This window comes from Mycotypha africana, assembly GCF_025528875.1.
Source record: "Mycotypha africana strain NRRL 2978 chromosome Unknown BDF20scaffold_2, whole genome shotgun sequence".
Lineage (NCBI taxonomy): Eukaryota > Fungi > Mucoromycota > Mucoromycetes > Mucorales > Mycotyphaceae > Mycotypha > Mycotypha africana.
Genome location: NW_026515726.1, coordinates 1,062,869 through 1,078,757, shown reverse-complemented (window position 1 = coordinate 1,078,757; position 15,889 = coordinate 1,062,869). Strand labels below are relative to the sequence as shown.

At 37.1% G+C, this 15,889-nt stretch overlaps 7 protein-coding genes and 1 non-coding gene across 8 annotated transcripts; 3 read left to right on the top strand and 5 right to left on the bottom strand.

Moving 5' to 3' along the window:
• The first annotated feature begins 23 nt into the window (after nucleotides 1-23).
• Nucleotides 24-96, top strand: BDF20DRAFT_t36. The gene has a single exon. It is a non-coding gene; the product is annotated as a tRNA-Arg (tRNA).
• A 2,798-nt stretch (nucleotides 97-2,894) lies between these two features.
• On the bottom strand, nucleotides 2,895-5,387 carry BDF20DRAFT_813587 (acyl-CoA dehydrogenase/oxidase; the record flags this gene model as incomplete). The annotated part of the gene is made up of 6 exons (XM_053076892.1): nucleotides 2,895-3,674; nucleotides 3,741-4,171; nucleotides 4,259-4,703; nucleotides 4,780-4,902; nucleotides 4,985-5,048; nucleotides 5,119-5,387. 6 exons carry the CDS (start codon nucleotides 5,385-5,387, stop codon nucleotides 2,895-2,897), a joined length of 2,112 nt encoding a protein of 703 aa, XP_052939013.1.
• Nucleotides 5,388-5,605: 218 nt separating this feature from the next.
• BDF20DRAFT_910225 (RNA polymerase II-associated) lies at nucleotides 5,606-7,078 on the bottom strand (the record flags this gene model as incomplete). The annotated part of the gene is made up of 5 exons (XM_053083685.1): nucleotides 5,606-5,677; nucleotides 5,760-5,918; nucleotides 6,008-6,663; nucleotides 6,761-6,996; nucleotides 7,068-7,078. 5 exons carry the CDS (start codon nucleotides 7,076-7,078, stop codon nucleotides 5,606-5,608), a joined length of 1,134 nt encoding a protein of 377 aa, XP_052939012.1.
• Nucleotides 7,079-7,180: 102 nt separating this feature from the next.
• BDF20DRAFT_851377 (uncharacterized protein) lies at nucleotides 7,181-7,985 on the top strand. Its single transcript, XM_053080019.1, has 4 exons — nucleotides 7,181-7,366; nucleotides 7,440-7,462; nucleotides 7,550-7,659; nucleotides 7,738-7,985. Exons 1-4 carry the CDS (start codon nucleotides 7,252-7,254, stop codon nucleotides 7,835-7,837), a joined length of 348 nt encoding a protein of 115 aa, XP_052939011.1. The 5' UTR covers nucleotides 7,181-7,251; the 3' UTR covers nucleotides 7,838-7,985.
• Nucleotides 7,964-10,223, bottom strand: BDF20DRAFT_851375 (cytochrome P450). Its single transcript, XM_053080018.1, has 7 exons — nucleotides 9,899-10,223; nucleotides 9,746-9,819; nucleotides 9,504-9,663; nucleotides 9,324-9,443; nucleotides 8,728-9,252; nucleotides 8,360-8,625; nucleotides 7,964-8,268 (listed from the first exon to the last, which is right to left on the bottom strand). Exons 1-7 carry the CDS (start codon nucleotides 10,144-10,146, stop codon nucleotides 8,093-8,095), a joined length of 1,569 nt encoding a protein of 522 aa, XP_052939010.1. The 5' UTR covers nucleotides 10,147-10,223; the 3' UTR covers nucleotides 7,964-8,092.
• A 949-nt stretch (nucleotides 10,224-11,172) lies between these two features.
• On the top strand, nucleotides 11,173-12,768 carry BDF20DRAFT_813202 (putative methyltransferase-domain-containing protein; the record flags this gene model as incomplete). The annotated part of the gene is made up of 3 exons (XM_053076861.1): nucleotides 11,173-11,653; nucleotides 11,951-12,110; nucleotides 12,216-12,768. 3 exons carry the CDS (start codon nucleotides 11,173-11,175, stop codon nucleotides 12,766-12,768), a joined length of 1,194 nt encoding a protein of 397 aa, XP_052939009.1.
• A 141-nt stretch (nucleotides 12,769-12,909) lies between these two features.
• Nucleotides 12,910-13,652, bottom strand: BDF20DRAFT_851370 (uncharacterized protein). Its single transcript, XM_053080017.1, has one exon. It carries the CDS (start codon nucleotides 13,523-13,525, stop codon nucleotides 13,175-13,177), a length of 351 nt encoding a protein of 116 aa, XP_052939008.1. The 5' UTR covers nucleotides 13,526-13,652; the 3' UTR covers nucleotides 12,910-13,174.
• Nucleotides 13,653-13,814: 162 nt separating this feature from the next.
• BDF20DRAFT_904650 (uncharacterized protein) lies at nucleotides 13,815-15,320 on the bottom strand (the record flags this gene model as incomplete). The annotated part of the gene is made up of 2 exons (XM_053083058.1): nucleotides 13,815-14,613; nucleotides 14,938-15,320. 2 exons carry the CDS (start codon nucleotides 15,318-15,320, stop codon nucleotides 13,815-13,817), a joined length of 1,182 nt encoding a protein of 393 aa, XP_052939007.1.
• Nucleotides 15,321-15,889: the final 569 nt, after the last annotated feature.

The window sequence follows — 15,889 nt, the reverse complement described above, 5'->3', positions numbered from 1 at the left end:
TAATAAAAAATTTAGTCATACCAGATGCCGTAGCGTAATGGATAACGCATTAGACTTCGAATCTAAAGATTGTGGGTTCGAGTCCCATCGGCATCGGTTTATATTTTTCTTTTTTCAAGTACTATAAGACACGTCACAAACTTTTTAGCCTTATACGTGCTATGCTACAGGGTTATTTATGAGCTTGCAGATTATGTAACAGTACTGATGCTATCAAAATGAAGAATATAATGTAAAGTCAGGATCCTTGCTGTTCTGGCAGATCCTAGTCATTGAAAGGTTTATAAACAAAATCTAAACTTATTGCAATAGCCACGACGAGAGTGTTGTATCCAACAGCATATTACTCTTGGATTATTACATAATACTGAAAGAAGAGATTGCGGATCCTTATGAAGGTTAGAATAACCGAGAGTGATAGATTTGTTAGAACAATTCTTTTCTTTTGCGGAAGAATATCTCATCTGTATATCGAGACAACATTGGATGAGTAATTGACTTCATTTAGAAATAAGATATTATAGTATTTGGATTTGATTAAATCAGATAACTTTATTTAGCACATCAAACCACAATACATAAATCTAATCTAGCTATTATCTAACTTGTTGATCCTTACTTTAACCCTTTACATTCGGACAGAATTCAATAAGATTGAAACGTAGACGTCCGGCAGAATTAAGGAATAGTTTATCCTGTCCGTCACGTTAGTTATATTGAAACTGCTGAAGTACAGGTCAAAGGAACCTTTAGTTAGATCAACCCACTTACCTCCTGTCACCGATCCAATCGGTCAAGGCACCGCTATAGCATGATGAACCGTGCAGTAACAATTGGGTATGTCTTTTCTTTTATCATCAGGTCATCTTGTACCTAAGAGTCTCGATAGAAAAAGTTTTTTACAATATCCACAAATATAAATAGAAGTACTTTTTTCCTACATGGTTTTTGTCTTGAGTTCTTTATCAGAATATTCTACTTAATAAAAGAAGATAACTTGGTCTTCACTGATTTCCTTTTGTTTCCTTTTTTCATATACTTTATCTTATCGTATACAACAGAGAGTCAAAATAAGAAAAGCTGAGAGTTATTGAAATACCCAGTAGTTGGCTATTCAAAGAATAGTGAGCACCACATGATTTCGTATATAATGTCTCTAGTTGATAACTTCGAAGCTTGTGTATTGTTTCAATTAATGTATTCAAAGGGATTAATGTGATATTTGACAACTTGCCAGGTGGCAAAATAGCACGGTGAAATCATTACAAAAAGTTTCAAGAAATCAAAAGCCTGTTGCTAAACTTTATCGATTCAAGCTATAACTAGATAAGATATCTACTGCAAAAATCAGAACCTTTAAACTGTCAACGGAGCTAATATATTGATGATAGACATATGTCTTCGCAACCGTAAAATAATACAATATACATTTGTGAAGTCTACGCATCCACCCAGAGAGGGTGGGCTTGTAAAAGCATTCATGATTTGACCTCGTAGTCAGCAACTATCCTATTTCCCTGTACTAGCTATCATGCAATACTGCTTGCAGGAAGTAGTACTAAATAACAAAATAACATTCGTGCGTGGTGTTTTGAGTTAGATATCGTAAAGAAAAAATTAAGGGTGTGGCCTTATAATCTTTCTTTATGCTTAAGGCAGTGAAAAAAACCTATAACCTACTATGCCTCAATCTTGAAGTAATAATTGCTACATGTCCAGATACTACTTATACTACGTACCGAACGCCTTAAAGGAATGTGTTATGGTAAAATAAGTAAAAAATGGTAACCTGCTCAACCTTATATAAAGTAGCTATTCTCATATAAAAGTCATCATTTATTTTGTATCCCTTTCCTACTTCTCACCCCATATCATCCTGTTAACTTGATAGCACTTAGTTCACTGTACTCATAGTATTCGAGTCTACATCGTTTCTATTCATTTTAATCACCTTTATCCTCGTTAAAATGGATTGCCATTTAAATTATAGAGATTCATCCATTCAAAGTTCACATTTTATATGTAAATCATCTAACCTTGTAACAATTTGACATTATCAACCTCATTTATGTGACCTATTTTTGTTAAACATATCATTTTTTATCATCCTTGCTCTCTTTCGCGTAAAAACCTTCAACAATTGTCTGTTGCTGTTGTATTATACTGTTGTTTACAAATCATCAACTACTGATGAAAGCTTCTCTATTTGCAACTCTTGAAAATTTTCTTATCATTCAAGTAGAATTATAGACACTTCCATATCTATTATTTATTTTCAATCAACACGTTTTAGTGAAGAATAAACAATGGGTTGAGTATTTAAATTGGTTCGTAGACTGAAATTTCGTTTTAGTATACTTTAGATTTCATTGTCTACTTCCAGTGAATCTGGTTTGATTGTTTTTCTTTGAAATCATTTGATTTACTCTCTTGAATAAAAGTCTCCCAATAAATTCATATATTGACTTGTTACTTTCAATCTCGTGTTAGTCAAATTTGTAACATTGTTACTTTAAAACTTGATGTTCACTATCTCCATATTAATTGTTGGCTAGCACCATGTAATGCCTTTAACTGATTATCGCTATAAAAGGAATTCTGATACCGTTACTCTATCTTTGAGCCATACCAATTAGCACTATAACCCTCAACAGGATTCAACAAATTCATTATTAACAAAAATTGTTTTAATTGCCATATTTTTGAACAATTATTGAAAGCTTTCTGTAAGCAGAACGTTTTTATAATGAAGTACGTTTAATTGAAACTGTTAAGCTTTATTGTTAGTGATCTAATTTTGTTATCTTATACTAGATTGAATGATCCTGTCTAACCCCGTCTTCTATGATTCATGGATATTCAGGATTTTGATTATTCTTATGTAGAAGTCGCGGTTAAAGGCGAGCAACACCCCTTTGATCCACAGACCAACAAGCTTTTCCTTGATGGATTAGTGGACGAATGAACTCGTCATAACCATCTGCCACCTTTTTATGATTAAGTGGTTCTCGTTCAGCCATCGCTGTCATCACTTCATAAACATTACCGTTACTCCCACCTAGTGCTGAATTAAGCAAATAATCAGGCAAATCAAAAGCATCAACCAAAGCTACAGCATTGGGTCTTATAGACTTGATAACAGTTATGAGTTGCTTTCTCGCCATGGTGAATTGCGTTGATGAGATATATCCGGAAGTTAAGAAATCAGCAGCTTCTTGGTCTAAAACCGATAGACTGAATAAAATGGCCATTTGTTGAAGCACCTCTTTCACAGGAGGCGTGATGGCTGCATTTGTATTATTATTGCTGCTGCGGTTAAATGTTGCATTGATAAAGTTGTAAACCATTAGCAACTGACAGTGAGCGCGTGAAATACGGTAGATATCCACCAACATATCATTCCAAGTTATTTTTTCTATATCGATAGCATGAATGGCCTTAGCTATCAAATAGGCAGTGCGGTATTTAAATGCCGACAGCAGAACCTCAGAATTACTGAAGTCTTGAGGGGAAGCGGCGGGGAGCTGCGCCTGAGGAAATGATAAGTATTCTGCAATGTACTTTGAGGAGAAAGTGGAGCTTTTGTCGTTAATCTTGCCAGCACGAACAGAGCGGAAAGTCTTGAACAAATGGCGGGCTGTTTGTTGTGTCAGTAAATAGTTGTCACCCTCCCACTAAAATAAATGAAATTTGAGATGTTTTCCAAAACAACGAAAGATTAATAGTAACAGTGTACTTACAGTAGCCTTAGGAAGATAGTCTTGATAGAATTGACCAAGACCTGAAAAGAGGGAATAACCATGTCCGCCGCATGCTCTGCGGCACTCTTCAATAGCGTTGACTCCCAAAGTAGTTACTAAACTTTTCAGACCAGAAGAAGAGGCATGCAAATCAGCCAAGTAAGAGAAATCACCTTGAGCCATTCGCTCCTGATTCTCATGATACATACGATGCATTTCTTTTCCTGTGAAATGACAAGCATATGCTTGAGCAATGATGGGAAATAATCTGAACTGTTGCATAGTATAATCTAAAACCGGTGTTTCGACAATCTTTTCTGATCCATCAGCAGCTGTTATTCTCTTGGGGTTAGAGGCATCTGATCCTTGAATACGAACGGCTGAATAACGAACAGCTACTGTGGCTGCCCTAGCAATCACATTACGGGATTCTATTTATTCAGTAAATTATCGTGGTGTCTAGAATTAGAATACAGCAACATCGAAGGAAAGTCATTTAAATTTTTCTATGCTTTTACCTAGCACGATATTGGCTCGAACATAAACCATAGTACCATACGCTAATTTAGAATTAGGAGGTGTTATATATTCACCTGTCTTCTTCTCAATGCGAGCATAGCGTGCCAACATAGCAAAATGGGGAATCCGAACATGATCAAATAAAATGAACCCATTATCAACGGTATTAAAACCAAATTTAGGTCCTATGTCACCGACTGTGATACCTTCTAAAGGTTCATGGTTCGCAAGGTTTCTAATTTGCACAATGAAAGGATGAGGTCCGAAATCTTTACCTTGGCTGATCAAACGCGCCATAACTATGGCATGAGTTGCAGCGACACCCAACCCACCAATCCACCATTTTGCGGAAGTCAATGTAGGTGAGTTAAGTTCGAAGGTTTCTGTTACTGGATGATATGTAGCAGTTGTTTCGAGCCCTCTGACGTTTGAGCCATGACCTAACTATTTAAATTCAAAGATATCAATAACAGTCAGTTCCCGTTGTTAGCAATGGGAATCAATTTTTTGCTGGCATTACCTCTGTTTGAGCATAGCAACCAATAATCTCATATCGTCTGGCAGGTTCCAGGTACATTTTTTGTTGCTCTTCAGTACCTTGATTTAAAATCGTAGGCATGAACATACTTCGATGTAGACGAAACTGCAATAAACAAAATGTTAGTTAAACTGGCAACACTTGTTGTTTCCGTCAGATCTACGTCTCTCGTATAGTATCTACTTACAGCACTCGACTCGTCAAACAGAAGATCGGCAATCCCATATTCTTCATCCGTCCAATTGTGCTCTCTATACGCAGGAATTGTCTTTGAGCCTCTCGCTTGTATTACATTCTTTTGTTTTGCTTAGCTAATCTTACTTTAACAATTCAACAAGCCTCTTCGCCGCGGCCAAAGACTTTCTGAAGCGAACCAGTCTTCCACTGTAATAGCGGTGTGATTTATCAGCAAGGATAGGGTCATTCTCCATGATGCTTTGTATACGATTCTTCTTTTCAAGGTATTCTGTTCCATATATAAAGTTTGTGAGCTGAGCGGTTTGAAAGGTAGCTTTTTTACGTTCTTCTTGTAAAAGAACAGTGCCTGAAGGCTCTAAAGGCTTTAAATGCTTAGGAAAAGAAATTGCCATTTGAGATATAGTTTCAAAAAAATAGTAAAAAATAAGTAAAACAAGGAGTCAGATAAGGTTGGAAGGAGGAGTATGTCAGTCGCATTCAATCTGTGAATTGTCTTTATTTGGTTTTCCCCACAGTTGAACATGATTACCAAAACCCAATTTAAATTCGGCGGTACTTTTACCCTGAATCTTTATGGTATAATAATATTTTGAGTTTACAGCAAATTAAACTATTCCTTTTGATAAGTGACCGTTAAAATATTAGGCTTTTCATAGTCGTCCAAGTACTTGTATCGAGAGCTCTATTTTACGTTCAATCCAAGAGAGATTCGTGTCAGTAAGCTTTTCTTCTCTCTTTTTAAAAGATGAATAATAGCTTCTTACCAATGCTCTCTTCTTACGAACAATCATTCTACTTCTAATAGGAGAGTAAGTTGCCTTTTCGCCAAGATCGTCACAGTGAGAGGCGATCATCAAGTATTTATTATTAAGACCAGTATCGTTTTGATATTCATAATCACGCACAGCATGGAAAGTTAAAGGCTAATTTTTGTTGAAAACAAAAGAGAATTTTGTTGAATAACATGTCGTTATCTTTTCATCAGGTTTTATGCAACGTCGATTTCACTTACTTCTTCAGATAGACCATCTAATGGATATTCTTTTTGGTTCACTAATCTCTTTGTGCTGTCTTCGTCAGGCAAGAACCATACTAAGTATGTATCTTCAGGATCATGAGGATTAACCATAGGCCTTAAGATACCACGATCTGTTGCATCTCTTTCTGACCAACGAGCTCTCTTATTGCTCTGCTCTTCGATGCTCTGCTCTTCCTCTGGTGCTTTTCTCTTTTGTAACCTCTTCTCATCAGCAGGGTCTGTATTGAACTGCCCAATTGTATATATATTTTCCCAGCACTCCATATCCGGCAACAGAGGGGTAGTCTTGACTGCTTTTGCTTTTGTTTGAGGATGTCGCAAGTTTTCTACTTCAGGACGTTTGAAAGTATTTTCGATACCAGCAATTTGTGCTTGACGCGTATTATAACTGTGCTTCTTTGCTGCAGCTGCAGACATCGCAAATTTGTTTTCAACACCTTCTTTACGAATGGGTGTTGAACGTGTGTCATGAGCGGCGGAAATGTACTCAGAGCGGCGAAGCCATGTGACATTGGGTTTCTTATGGGTATATAGTGAGCTACTGCCGTTACTGGTTTTGGATTGCTCATCGCGGGGTCGAGTTAATAAAATTCTGTCCTCTTCTGCTACTTCTGCTATAGCATTATTAACTTTTTCAAGAAAGTAAGAGCAAAAAAAAAAAAAAAAAATAGAGATTGAGTTGAGTTTAATTGGGAACTGTAAATGGAAAAGAGATTGAAAGCATACCATCATCAGGGTTTGTTTCCATAGCGTCTAAATAGTCAACGATAGCCTGATCAGCTGGAATTGTTTGACCAGGATCCATTATTAATGGATAGGGTAGTTTTTCAACAAGATTATTAGAGCTGTAGGCAACGTGTCTGTTGATTAGGGAGGGAATCGTAAGCATTTTTGGTGCATGAGGCAATGCTGGTAAAGTATTGCGGTAGCGAACACGACAAATGTAATCAGAATGAAATTTACTGCAAAAGTGCAAGTTTAAAAATATTAATATTCTGAATAGACAAACTGCTAGCTTTACATATAGAAATACCTTTTCGACATTGCTGTTAGAGTATGTTTAGTATTTTTGAAAAGAAGAAAGAATGCAAAAAAGCTGCCACACGAAAAGGAAAAAGTACGAAGCTGAGTTTTAGATTTTGATTGGCCGGGAGAAACAAGAAGGGCAATAGTGATAAATGGTAACCGAAGCTTTCTTCATTTAAGCCATCATACCAATGTCAACTACAAAGTCTTCAGATCCTCGTCGCGAGGATGCTATTGTGCCCTTTCACTTTCCTCGTAGAAACGAAGAAGAAGAAGATTATTCACAAATGATAGCTACCTTCATTTGTAAGTATATTGAACAAATTGTTAATGTTTCATCTTTGGGAAACTGATGAGCAAACTCTACTCTTCTTTAAAGCTATGGGTAGTATTGTTTTTAGAGTATGTATTACATAATACTTGGCAAAATTAATGTTGAAGCGAAAATTTAATCAAGCATCATAAATGTCTTTCCTGTTCTGTATACAGCACCGTTTCAAGATGATTCCATGGATAGCTGCTTATTTTGGTCTAACGGGCACTCTGAATTCTAGGAAAACCTTCAAAGCAAAAGATAGTTTAAGCAATAGCGGTACTTTGTAAGTTGTATTAATGTACACGTGCTAAATATGTTTACTGTAAGTTAATGACTGATGATGAACTGTTTGCTACGTTAGTATTGCACTTGTTTCACTATTCACGTATTATTTCAATCTTTACCTTGCCCACAAGAAAACTATGGAAGGAGTGGCTAATGGCGAGATTGTTGTGGTTTAGTCATATAGTAATTCTTGAGAGAAACTAGCAGCATGCGTTTTTGGGTAGATATTTACGTCGTAATACGACAAAAGACAGTGATAGAAACAGTTCATGTACAACATAAATAAAGGAAACTAGTAATGTATGGATTGGCTGATATTGTTTATTAAGCGATGCAAAATTGTGAAAATTTTTGAATTACGATGAACGACGTAGTTCCTTCATGGAAAAGACAGCGTTATGCACTAATGCTGGTAAGTGAGGGTATGTGGCCTAAACTGTAGTAGAAGATGTAGACCGTTCTCGAACATAAAGCTTCAAGCCATACTTCATCGGCAGAGTCAAGGATAGATCATAAGTAACTGTTTGGTCAGCTACAATATCAAAACTATACCGTTTCAATAACATAGCGACGCAAACCAATGCTTCAAGCGTTGCCAAGTTTTGTCCTACAAGGGAAGAAAGTAGAAACAAAGGAGTTTAGCCGATTGCTCACAAATGATCAATACACCTTTAGTGCAATGTTTTCACATATTTTACCTAAGCAGACGCGTGGACCAGCGTGGAAAACAGGCCACTTGCCCGCGTTTTCTCTACGAAGATGACCTTCTTCGTCTATCCATCGCTCAGGATAAAATTCTTTCGCGTTGGGACCCCAAATCTTAGTACTTCTTCCTTGAGCATAAGGAGTCCAATTAATATAATAACCGGCTTTAATGACGGTTCCATCAGGCCACACATCGTCTTCTAAAGCATATTTTTGATTAGAAGGGACAGAAGGATGCAATCGGAGGGTTTCGTAAAACCTAACATTGTAAATATAAAAGAGTCGATTAGGGATTTGTACCATAAAAGTATGTATAACTTCAGCTCTGAAAAGCGGAAAAAGGAAGAAATATGAAACATACACAGCATGAAGGTAATGCATATTACTGATGACCTCATATAAAGCTGGTGAGTCCTTTTCTAATTCGTCCGTAATGTTATTTTTTTCGATTTCTTCCAACATCTTTTGTTCAATTCTGGGCTGCAACGAAATGTTGTAGAATAACCATGAAAGTGCTTGGGCTGTGGTGTCACGACCAGCAATGATAAAGTTTAACACTGTGTCACGTAGTTCAACATCGTTGAGTTTTTCGCCATTTTCATTATCTGTGTTCATGAAGCGTGACAGAAGATCTTTGTGGTCGGTCTTCCCTTCCGCGATCTCCTTCCTGCGTTGTGCGATAACGTCAGCTGCAAATTTGTCGATAACACGGATATGGTCCTGTGTCGACATTTTCCAGGGAATAAAGCGAGTAGCGGTTTCAATGAGTGGTCGAAATGGATCAATAAAACGTAGAGCACCCAAGCGCTGTAGATGATCGAAAGAAACTGCGAATGGAACCTTGTTTTCTTGAAGAAGTGAGTTTAATTGAACACCAAAACCGAGGCTATTTACGACATACAAGAACGAATTTTAATCGCAATGATATCTTTGATATCCATCATGATTCAAACTTACTATACAAAGGAGTCTAACGTGAATTTAAACATTAGATCATGAAAGTCAATAACAGTTCTTTGCTTGGCTGCTTTATCCATGATTTGACTGCACATGACCAACATTTCTTTCACAAAAACACTGAACAAAGATAAGTTAGCAACAGCAATCTCTCTATGAACAACTATAGGTGAGGCTTACTCAGTGAAGTCATCCCTAAAATTTTTTACATTGAAAATATGAGAGGCAGTTTTGCGCTGGTATCTCCACTGCTCGCCATTAGCATTGAAAATACCATTTCCGAGCAATTCACCTAAGGACTGTTTGAATTTGGGACCTTTCAAATAGTTTTTAAAGTTTTCTATATATCATTTATCATGCATGGGGGGGGGAGGGAGATTACTATTTGCGTGATTTATCTTCCATCTGGGGGCTACTAGTACCTTTCAGAAAATAGTTGACATTTTGAGGATCAATTGTTAATACCGCTGTAGGATTACCAGCTACAGGTAAGGTCCTAATGTTATTATTAAGACTTTAGTAAGCCGAACATCGTGAATAATCCGTTATTAGTTTCCAACGAAGAATAATGGTACATTGTCAGCGTGTCAAGTTCTTCTAGCAAGTCCAATTGGAAATCGTAGATACGCTCCTTATTGTTCAGCAAGAGCGGTAAGTTACCCAGTAAGGGTAGACCACTTTTGTAAGGAATACCCTTTGGATGCTCATAGCCAATAGGTCGATCATTGTATTTGGCAGCCAAAAGAGTAAGTATGGCTGAAACAGCAGCACCTGCTACTACTACTTGTTGTACTGTTCTGTTGTTATCAAATATATTTGACATTTTGTCAATTCTATTAGCTAAATGAAAAAGAAATTCAAAGAAAGTAAATAGAAACGTGAAGTACCTAGAAAAGAAAAGGGATTGCAAGGCTATGAAAAGGTCGTTATAAGTTCTGCATTTTCTGTTTTTGGTCATCAAAATGGAAGTCAGCAACATGTGGTATTTGTGCTACATGTTGCTTTAAAAAGTGAAAAGCAGCTTATGTTGGAATTCTTTATGCTTATTTGACTCATTCTGCATTTTTTATTGCATTACACACATATTACACAAAAAACAGCACATGCGGAGTGTGTTTGAGCGATAAAGAGCTGTTTTGAGAAATTTGCGTCTCTCAATTTTTAAATTTTAAGGGCATCCTGCGTTGCGCTCCCCCCCTCTTTCTTTGTGCATACGAAAATGAGAATTGACGAAATCCAGGTACAAATACGCGTACTGGAACAATTAAATCATTATGCAAATAGTTGCCTATTGAAATTTCAAATTCATAAAACTGATCTTAAACACGAAACATGAGAATGTGTGATTGATTGCCTGAATATAATGATCAACAAGAAAGGGGCGTTAGAATTCTAAGAAGAGAACAATGAATAGTAAAATTTTAAAACAAAAGTATTATAATTATAATTTCCGTGGATTTGTCATTGCTCATTGGATGCTAATGTATTTATTGGTTCAAATCTTAATCAATCCATTGTTCTAGCATAGAAATGTGTATCTTCATGAATACTATACGTAGACTTCCCGGAAGAGAAAGGAGGAAGAAAATGGAAAAAGAAGAGCACTATGGTGCCAACACCAGCCCAACTCAGCTCGAAACTCAAACAAAGAGAAAGATTATGCGTGCAATAAGGACAAAATTCATGTGGCTTTTGCTTCATAAGTAACTACAATAGATATACTTAAACCAATAAAATAATCATCGTTATCGTTAATTTCAATTTACTATTTCTTTTCTTTTCTTCTTTCTTCTTTTCATAAACCTCTTCAAAGACACATTACCTATCAGCAGTCATTCACCCTTTCGTCATGTTACAGACGACATCTCATTCTAGCATTGTCGACCTATCGAACCCTCACCGTCATAGCAGCGCCACTGCCGCTACCGTTATCCTTCGTGCCGATAATTGCAAGAATGACTTTCAAAACTTTAAGGAAGGTTTGTATCGCAACTCAAAAATCTATCGTATCATCCTAGGCGAACACATCCGTTATTCCAAACTGGCGTTAAATAAATGGCATATCATGAACCTGAAATTGGTAACTGAATTCGGTTTACCGCCTCAGGGTATGTTGCCTTATAATCAAATGGAAGAACTACCAATCACTTGTCAGATATTACAACTTCAGCATAGTAGAAAAGATGGCTCATCTGCAGCTAAGCGCTTCATCACTTCCTCCACTCTGAAAATTGAATGTCGTTTGTATGTGGAGAAGGATCAGTGGAAGATAACCTATGAAAAACCCCAAGAAGCGGATGATCACATTTTGATTCAATATAGAATTACTTGTTTGAATTCACAGTGTCTTACTGCAGACAATATTTACATTCAAATTGAACCTAAAAACGAAAAAATCAAAAATGCAGAACATTTGTTACAACAAGAGGATCAAGGGAAAGCCGAATGCAATAGTAGCAATGGACGTCAGTACAATCAACAGAAGGCACTTTCATTGTGTCTGGGGCCTTTTCAATTGGTTGAGCAGGAAGAAAAAGCAGATACATGCAACGCTCGACAGCCTTTACTTCTCTGGGATGAGTACGCTAGCAAAAGTCTTGTCAAAATGTATCGAGCCCTTCCCTTAGCTGTACCCAACAGTTATTTAATCTGTCAAGAAATTTGGGATAATGGAACACCAGGAAAATTATGGGATTCAGCATTAGTGATGATCAACCTGTTCAATATCATGTTCCAGCTGGATAAGACTTTTCTTTCAGGGAAGCGTATCTTGGATTTGAGTGCTGGGTATGTAGTAATTGTAGCTGTTTGTAATTGTTGGAGGAGATGAAATAGCAACTTGAAAAAGAGAGCAAAAGCAACTTAAACATATCGACACTATTACTTTACTAGAACTGGTACTATGGGTTTATCCATTGCTCAAAACTGTCGACTCTACAATACCACTAACCCTCCAGAAATCGTCATGACAGATCTAGAGGATGCACTTCCACTAATAAACAGTAACAAGACCTTGAACTGCATCACCCGTAATGTTCACGTCAAAAAGTTGAAATGGGGAAGCGGCAGTGATATTCATCGTATCATCGGTGATCGACCTTTTGATTATATCTTTATCTCAGATGTTTTGTACAACACCATGGATTTTCCTGCCCTTGTTGCCACCTTCCGTCAACTCGTTTACTGTAGCAGCAGATCGAACAAAGAGACTGTCATCATTATGGGCTATAAACCAAGAGGTTTGAAAAAGAACGAGGAGGATCTATTTTTCAACGACTGCCGCATGTATATGAATATTACAAAAATGACAGTATCGACATTTGCTAGTGAACTAACTCCCAGAAACAGTAACCACCCCTTCTTTGAACAGACTTCGATCTTGGATGATACAGGCGTATGCCTTTATCAGTTCACTAAAAAGAAATCACCCAGCATCTGTAAATAGTAATAAACATAAAGAATAATATATAATAACATAGAGATAATTATTACTTATTACCCTCCTTTAGCTTTATACACACCCCACCCCCCATATATCACGCCCGCTCAATACTCACATTTTTAATGCCAATAAAATTACCCTCTTTGCTTTTTCTTCTTGCTTTAAATCCAATTCCCGACAATTTAGACCCCAAGCCACTTTTTCGACAGCTGCATTAAAATTGTTTGACATTCAATCTTTATATTTTCTTAAGGCCTTTTAACATGTCTAAAAGTAATGAGAGCTCAGGCCCTAATGATGTGATTGAATACTTGTATTAAATCAACCTAATTTTCAATTATTTTATAGTTACCGGCGCTAAGGCTTCAAAATGGGCCACAGTCAACCCAGCAGATATTAACGATGAACCTCAGAATGGTAAAAAAAAACTTAGAAAGTTGACCATGTCCTTTGAGGAGTATTTGCTTTCTGACGACACAACACTTTTTTTTGTAGCAAAGGAGCGTATACAAAATGAGCTACGGTTATTACATGTGCGGAAACAAGCTATAACAGATCTAAAAAAGACGAATAATAGTAGTAATAATAGCAGCAGTAAGATAAAGAAAGCAGCTAATAAGAAAGGATTGACAAAGAAACAAAAGCAAAAGATTGCCAAAGCAATGACTGTTATGGATAAGGAAGAGAAAAAAATAGAAATAGCGAAAGCAAAAGCAGAAAAACGTAAATTAGGAAAACATGCATGGCAATAGATGAACATAATTATGTATATATTTATTATGGCTGGGAGCTATACATCACATCAACATTTCTGCCTATTGTACCTAATAATAAAATGATGCGCATGTATACACTATATATATCCACAGCGCCATTGTTAATCATCATCAGAAGGCACTTTGAACAGTTGGAAAAAAGAGAACAGTGAAATTGATTGTGAATCCGAAATATGGAATCTAAAGAGTTTATTCTAATCTATGTTTGCTATTTTTTAATTGCAAAGGAATGGTTTAAAGCAGAAAGATGGGTGTAACGTTCTATTTGTCTTTTCAGGGTGATTTGATGGGTGGCTTTACTGTTAAGACCCTGCCTCTCTGTCGTGCCCATTCTAAGCACGATTTATTTTGCTGTTCACACAAGGTCAGCAGCACTTTACGCTGCACTAACTCTGCCACTGCACTCCAGTCATTGATTCTATGACATTCCTTCATCTCAAATACGGATAAGTTTGGACAATAAGTGACATATGCTCGTAACGACCGATTGGTGATCCGATAGCAATTGTTAACAGAAATTCTTTCCAGTCCCTTGTTCCTCGCCTGTGCCAGTAAAATCAAACATTCATCTGTGATATCGCACCCAGCTAGCCCTAAGACGCCCACTTGCGTTTGTTGAGCGACCAAATTAATAGAGGCCATGGTGATTTTCTCTCGATCGCGGACACGACCTACGTTCAGATGAAAGAGGTTGGGGCAATGGGTGGCAATAGCCTTGATGGATACGTCAGAGATTAAACCACATGCACGCAGGTCCAAGTGCATCAATTTTGGGCAGTGATGAGCAACACTGATAATGGCTTCGTCAGTGATACGGTTACAGCCAGCGAGAGAAAGAAAGGTAAGGGAATTGTGGTTGTAAGTGATAAAGGTATGAACTGAGCTGTCTGCAAGATGGTCACAAATGTAGATGTCAAGCTTTTCTAGTCGCTGGGTATAGCGGCCTATTTGCATCAATGGTTTGTTGATCGCTTTGTCTTTTATTTTACGTAATGTGATAGAGCGAATCGCTTTTCTGTGTTGAGTGTAGTGGGCGTAAGGAGAATAGAAAGAGGGATAATATCGGATCGTACTATTATCAATACCACTGTTGTTTCTATTGCGACTGGTCTCTTTCATATTTGATTGAGGCTGCTGCTGGTTCTGCTGATCTATTAAATCCGTAATGTTTCCTGTTGAAAGCGGGTCTTCATTTTTCTCTTTATCAATGCCTTTGTAAATGCTATTGATACTTGAATTGCTATTGAACGCTTGGTAAGAGTTGAAATTTAGCTTGTATTTAAATCGATGTCTTTCCAATTTTTGTACAAATTGATGCGTCAGACTGCTGGCTGAAGACGACGATGGCAGTCCCTCGTTATTGATACTGCTATCCATATTTGAGCATGGTGCTAACGAAACGTTTGGAGAACTGGCAATAGCTAGATTGGCAGCTGTTGAAGAAGAGCGCATGGGATGAGGCGGTGCATAATCTTGCGTGTCATTTCCTCCAACTGTATAGCAGAATCTAAGCAAAGCATCGAACTCTGATTTGCTATCTTCAAAAGTAACATGCTTCCATATCCACCGTACAGCACAATCATGCCATAGCCCGTTTATAAAGAGGCAAGGGTATATATTTTCATACAATTTGTGCTTGTGCTGCTCGTCTATCATATGAATGGGAACTGTTAAGAAGTACATGATACGATCGACGATTTCGGGAAGCTGTAAAGCCAAGTGGGCACTTTTAGATTTCTTCTCTACTGATTCATTCTGCTGTATGTTATCATTGAACATGTTCGGTTATAAATCTAGAATATGACTTTAAGTATATATTTTTGTACAAAGGCTGATTATTGTTCTCGATGATAGGGCTTGAATACAATTCGATTGTAGGATGTCTGAGCGTATAGCTGTTGCTTCTGGTAGTTTGAAGGAGATGGAAAGAATTTGAAAAGAGTAAAGGAAAAAAGAACAAGTTGTTCTTAAACATCAGATTAAACAAATGCACGGAAGTTTTCTGTCTTAATATGCTTTCTCTTTTCCGTCGTTGATTTTATTATTCCCATTCATTCTTCTAATGAAAAGATGCTATATGTTACATATTAAGGAAACGCAACGGACAATTCATGAATTACCACGAACTTAAATATTAAGGGTTGATACCACCGAACAATGAATTCGGAAAAGTAGTCTCTAATACAAGCAACTGTTATTTTTTAATATGAATGCTATAGTGCAAGAAAGCATTTCATTGTTCACTTCTGTAACTGCTTACAAGATTAACAGTGCTTCCAAGACCAGCTAGTTCATCCCAAAAATTACAAGAGAATCGAGCTTTTAATTGGCCGATCACTTGAACCTGA

Excerpts from the sequence above, each read along its gene's own strand:
- BDF20DRAFT_851370 (XM_053080017.1), bottom strand. The coding sequence starts at position 13,525 with ATGTTCATCTATTGCCATGCATGTTTTCCTAATTTACGTTTTTCTGCT.
- BDF20DRAFT_851377 (XM_053080019.1), top strand. The coding sequence starts at position 7,252 with ATGTCAACTACAAAGTCTTCAGATCCTCGTCGCGAGGATGCTATTGTG. Across the intron at positions 7,367-7,439 it reads AATGATAGCTACCTTCATTT|CTATGGGTAGTATTGTTTTT; the intron begins GTAAGTATATTG and ends TCTTCTTTAAAG. Across the intron at positions 7,660-7,737 it reads TTAAGCAATAGCGGTACTTT|TATTGCACTTGTTTCACTAT; the intron begins GTAAGTTGTATT and ends TTGCTACGTTAG.
- BDF20DRAFT_851375 (XM_053080018.1), bottom strand. The coding sequence starts at position 10,146 with ATGTCAAATATATTTGATAACAACAGAACAGTACAACAAGTAGTAGTA. Across the intron at positions 9,820-9,898 it reads GAACTTGACACGCTGACAAT|GACCTTACCTGTAGCTGGTA; the intron begins GTACCATTATTC and ends TAATAACATTAG. Across the intron at positions 8,269-8,359 it reads TGGTCCACGCGTCTGCTTAG|GACAAAACTTGGCAACGCTT; the intron begins GTAAAATATGTG and ends CTTCCCTTGTAG.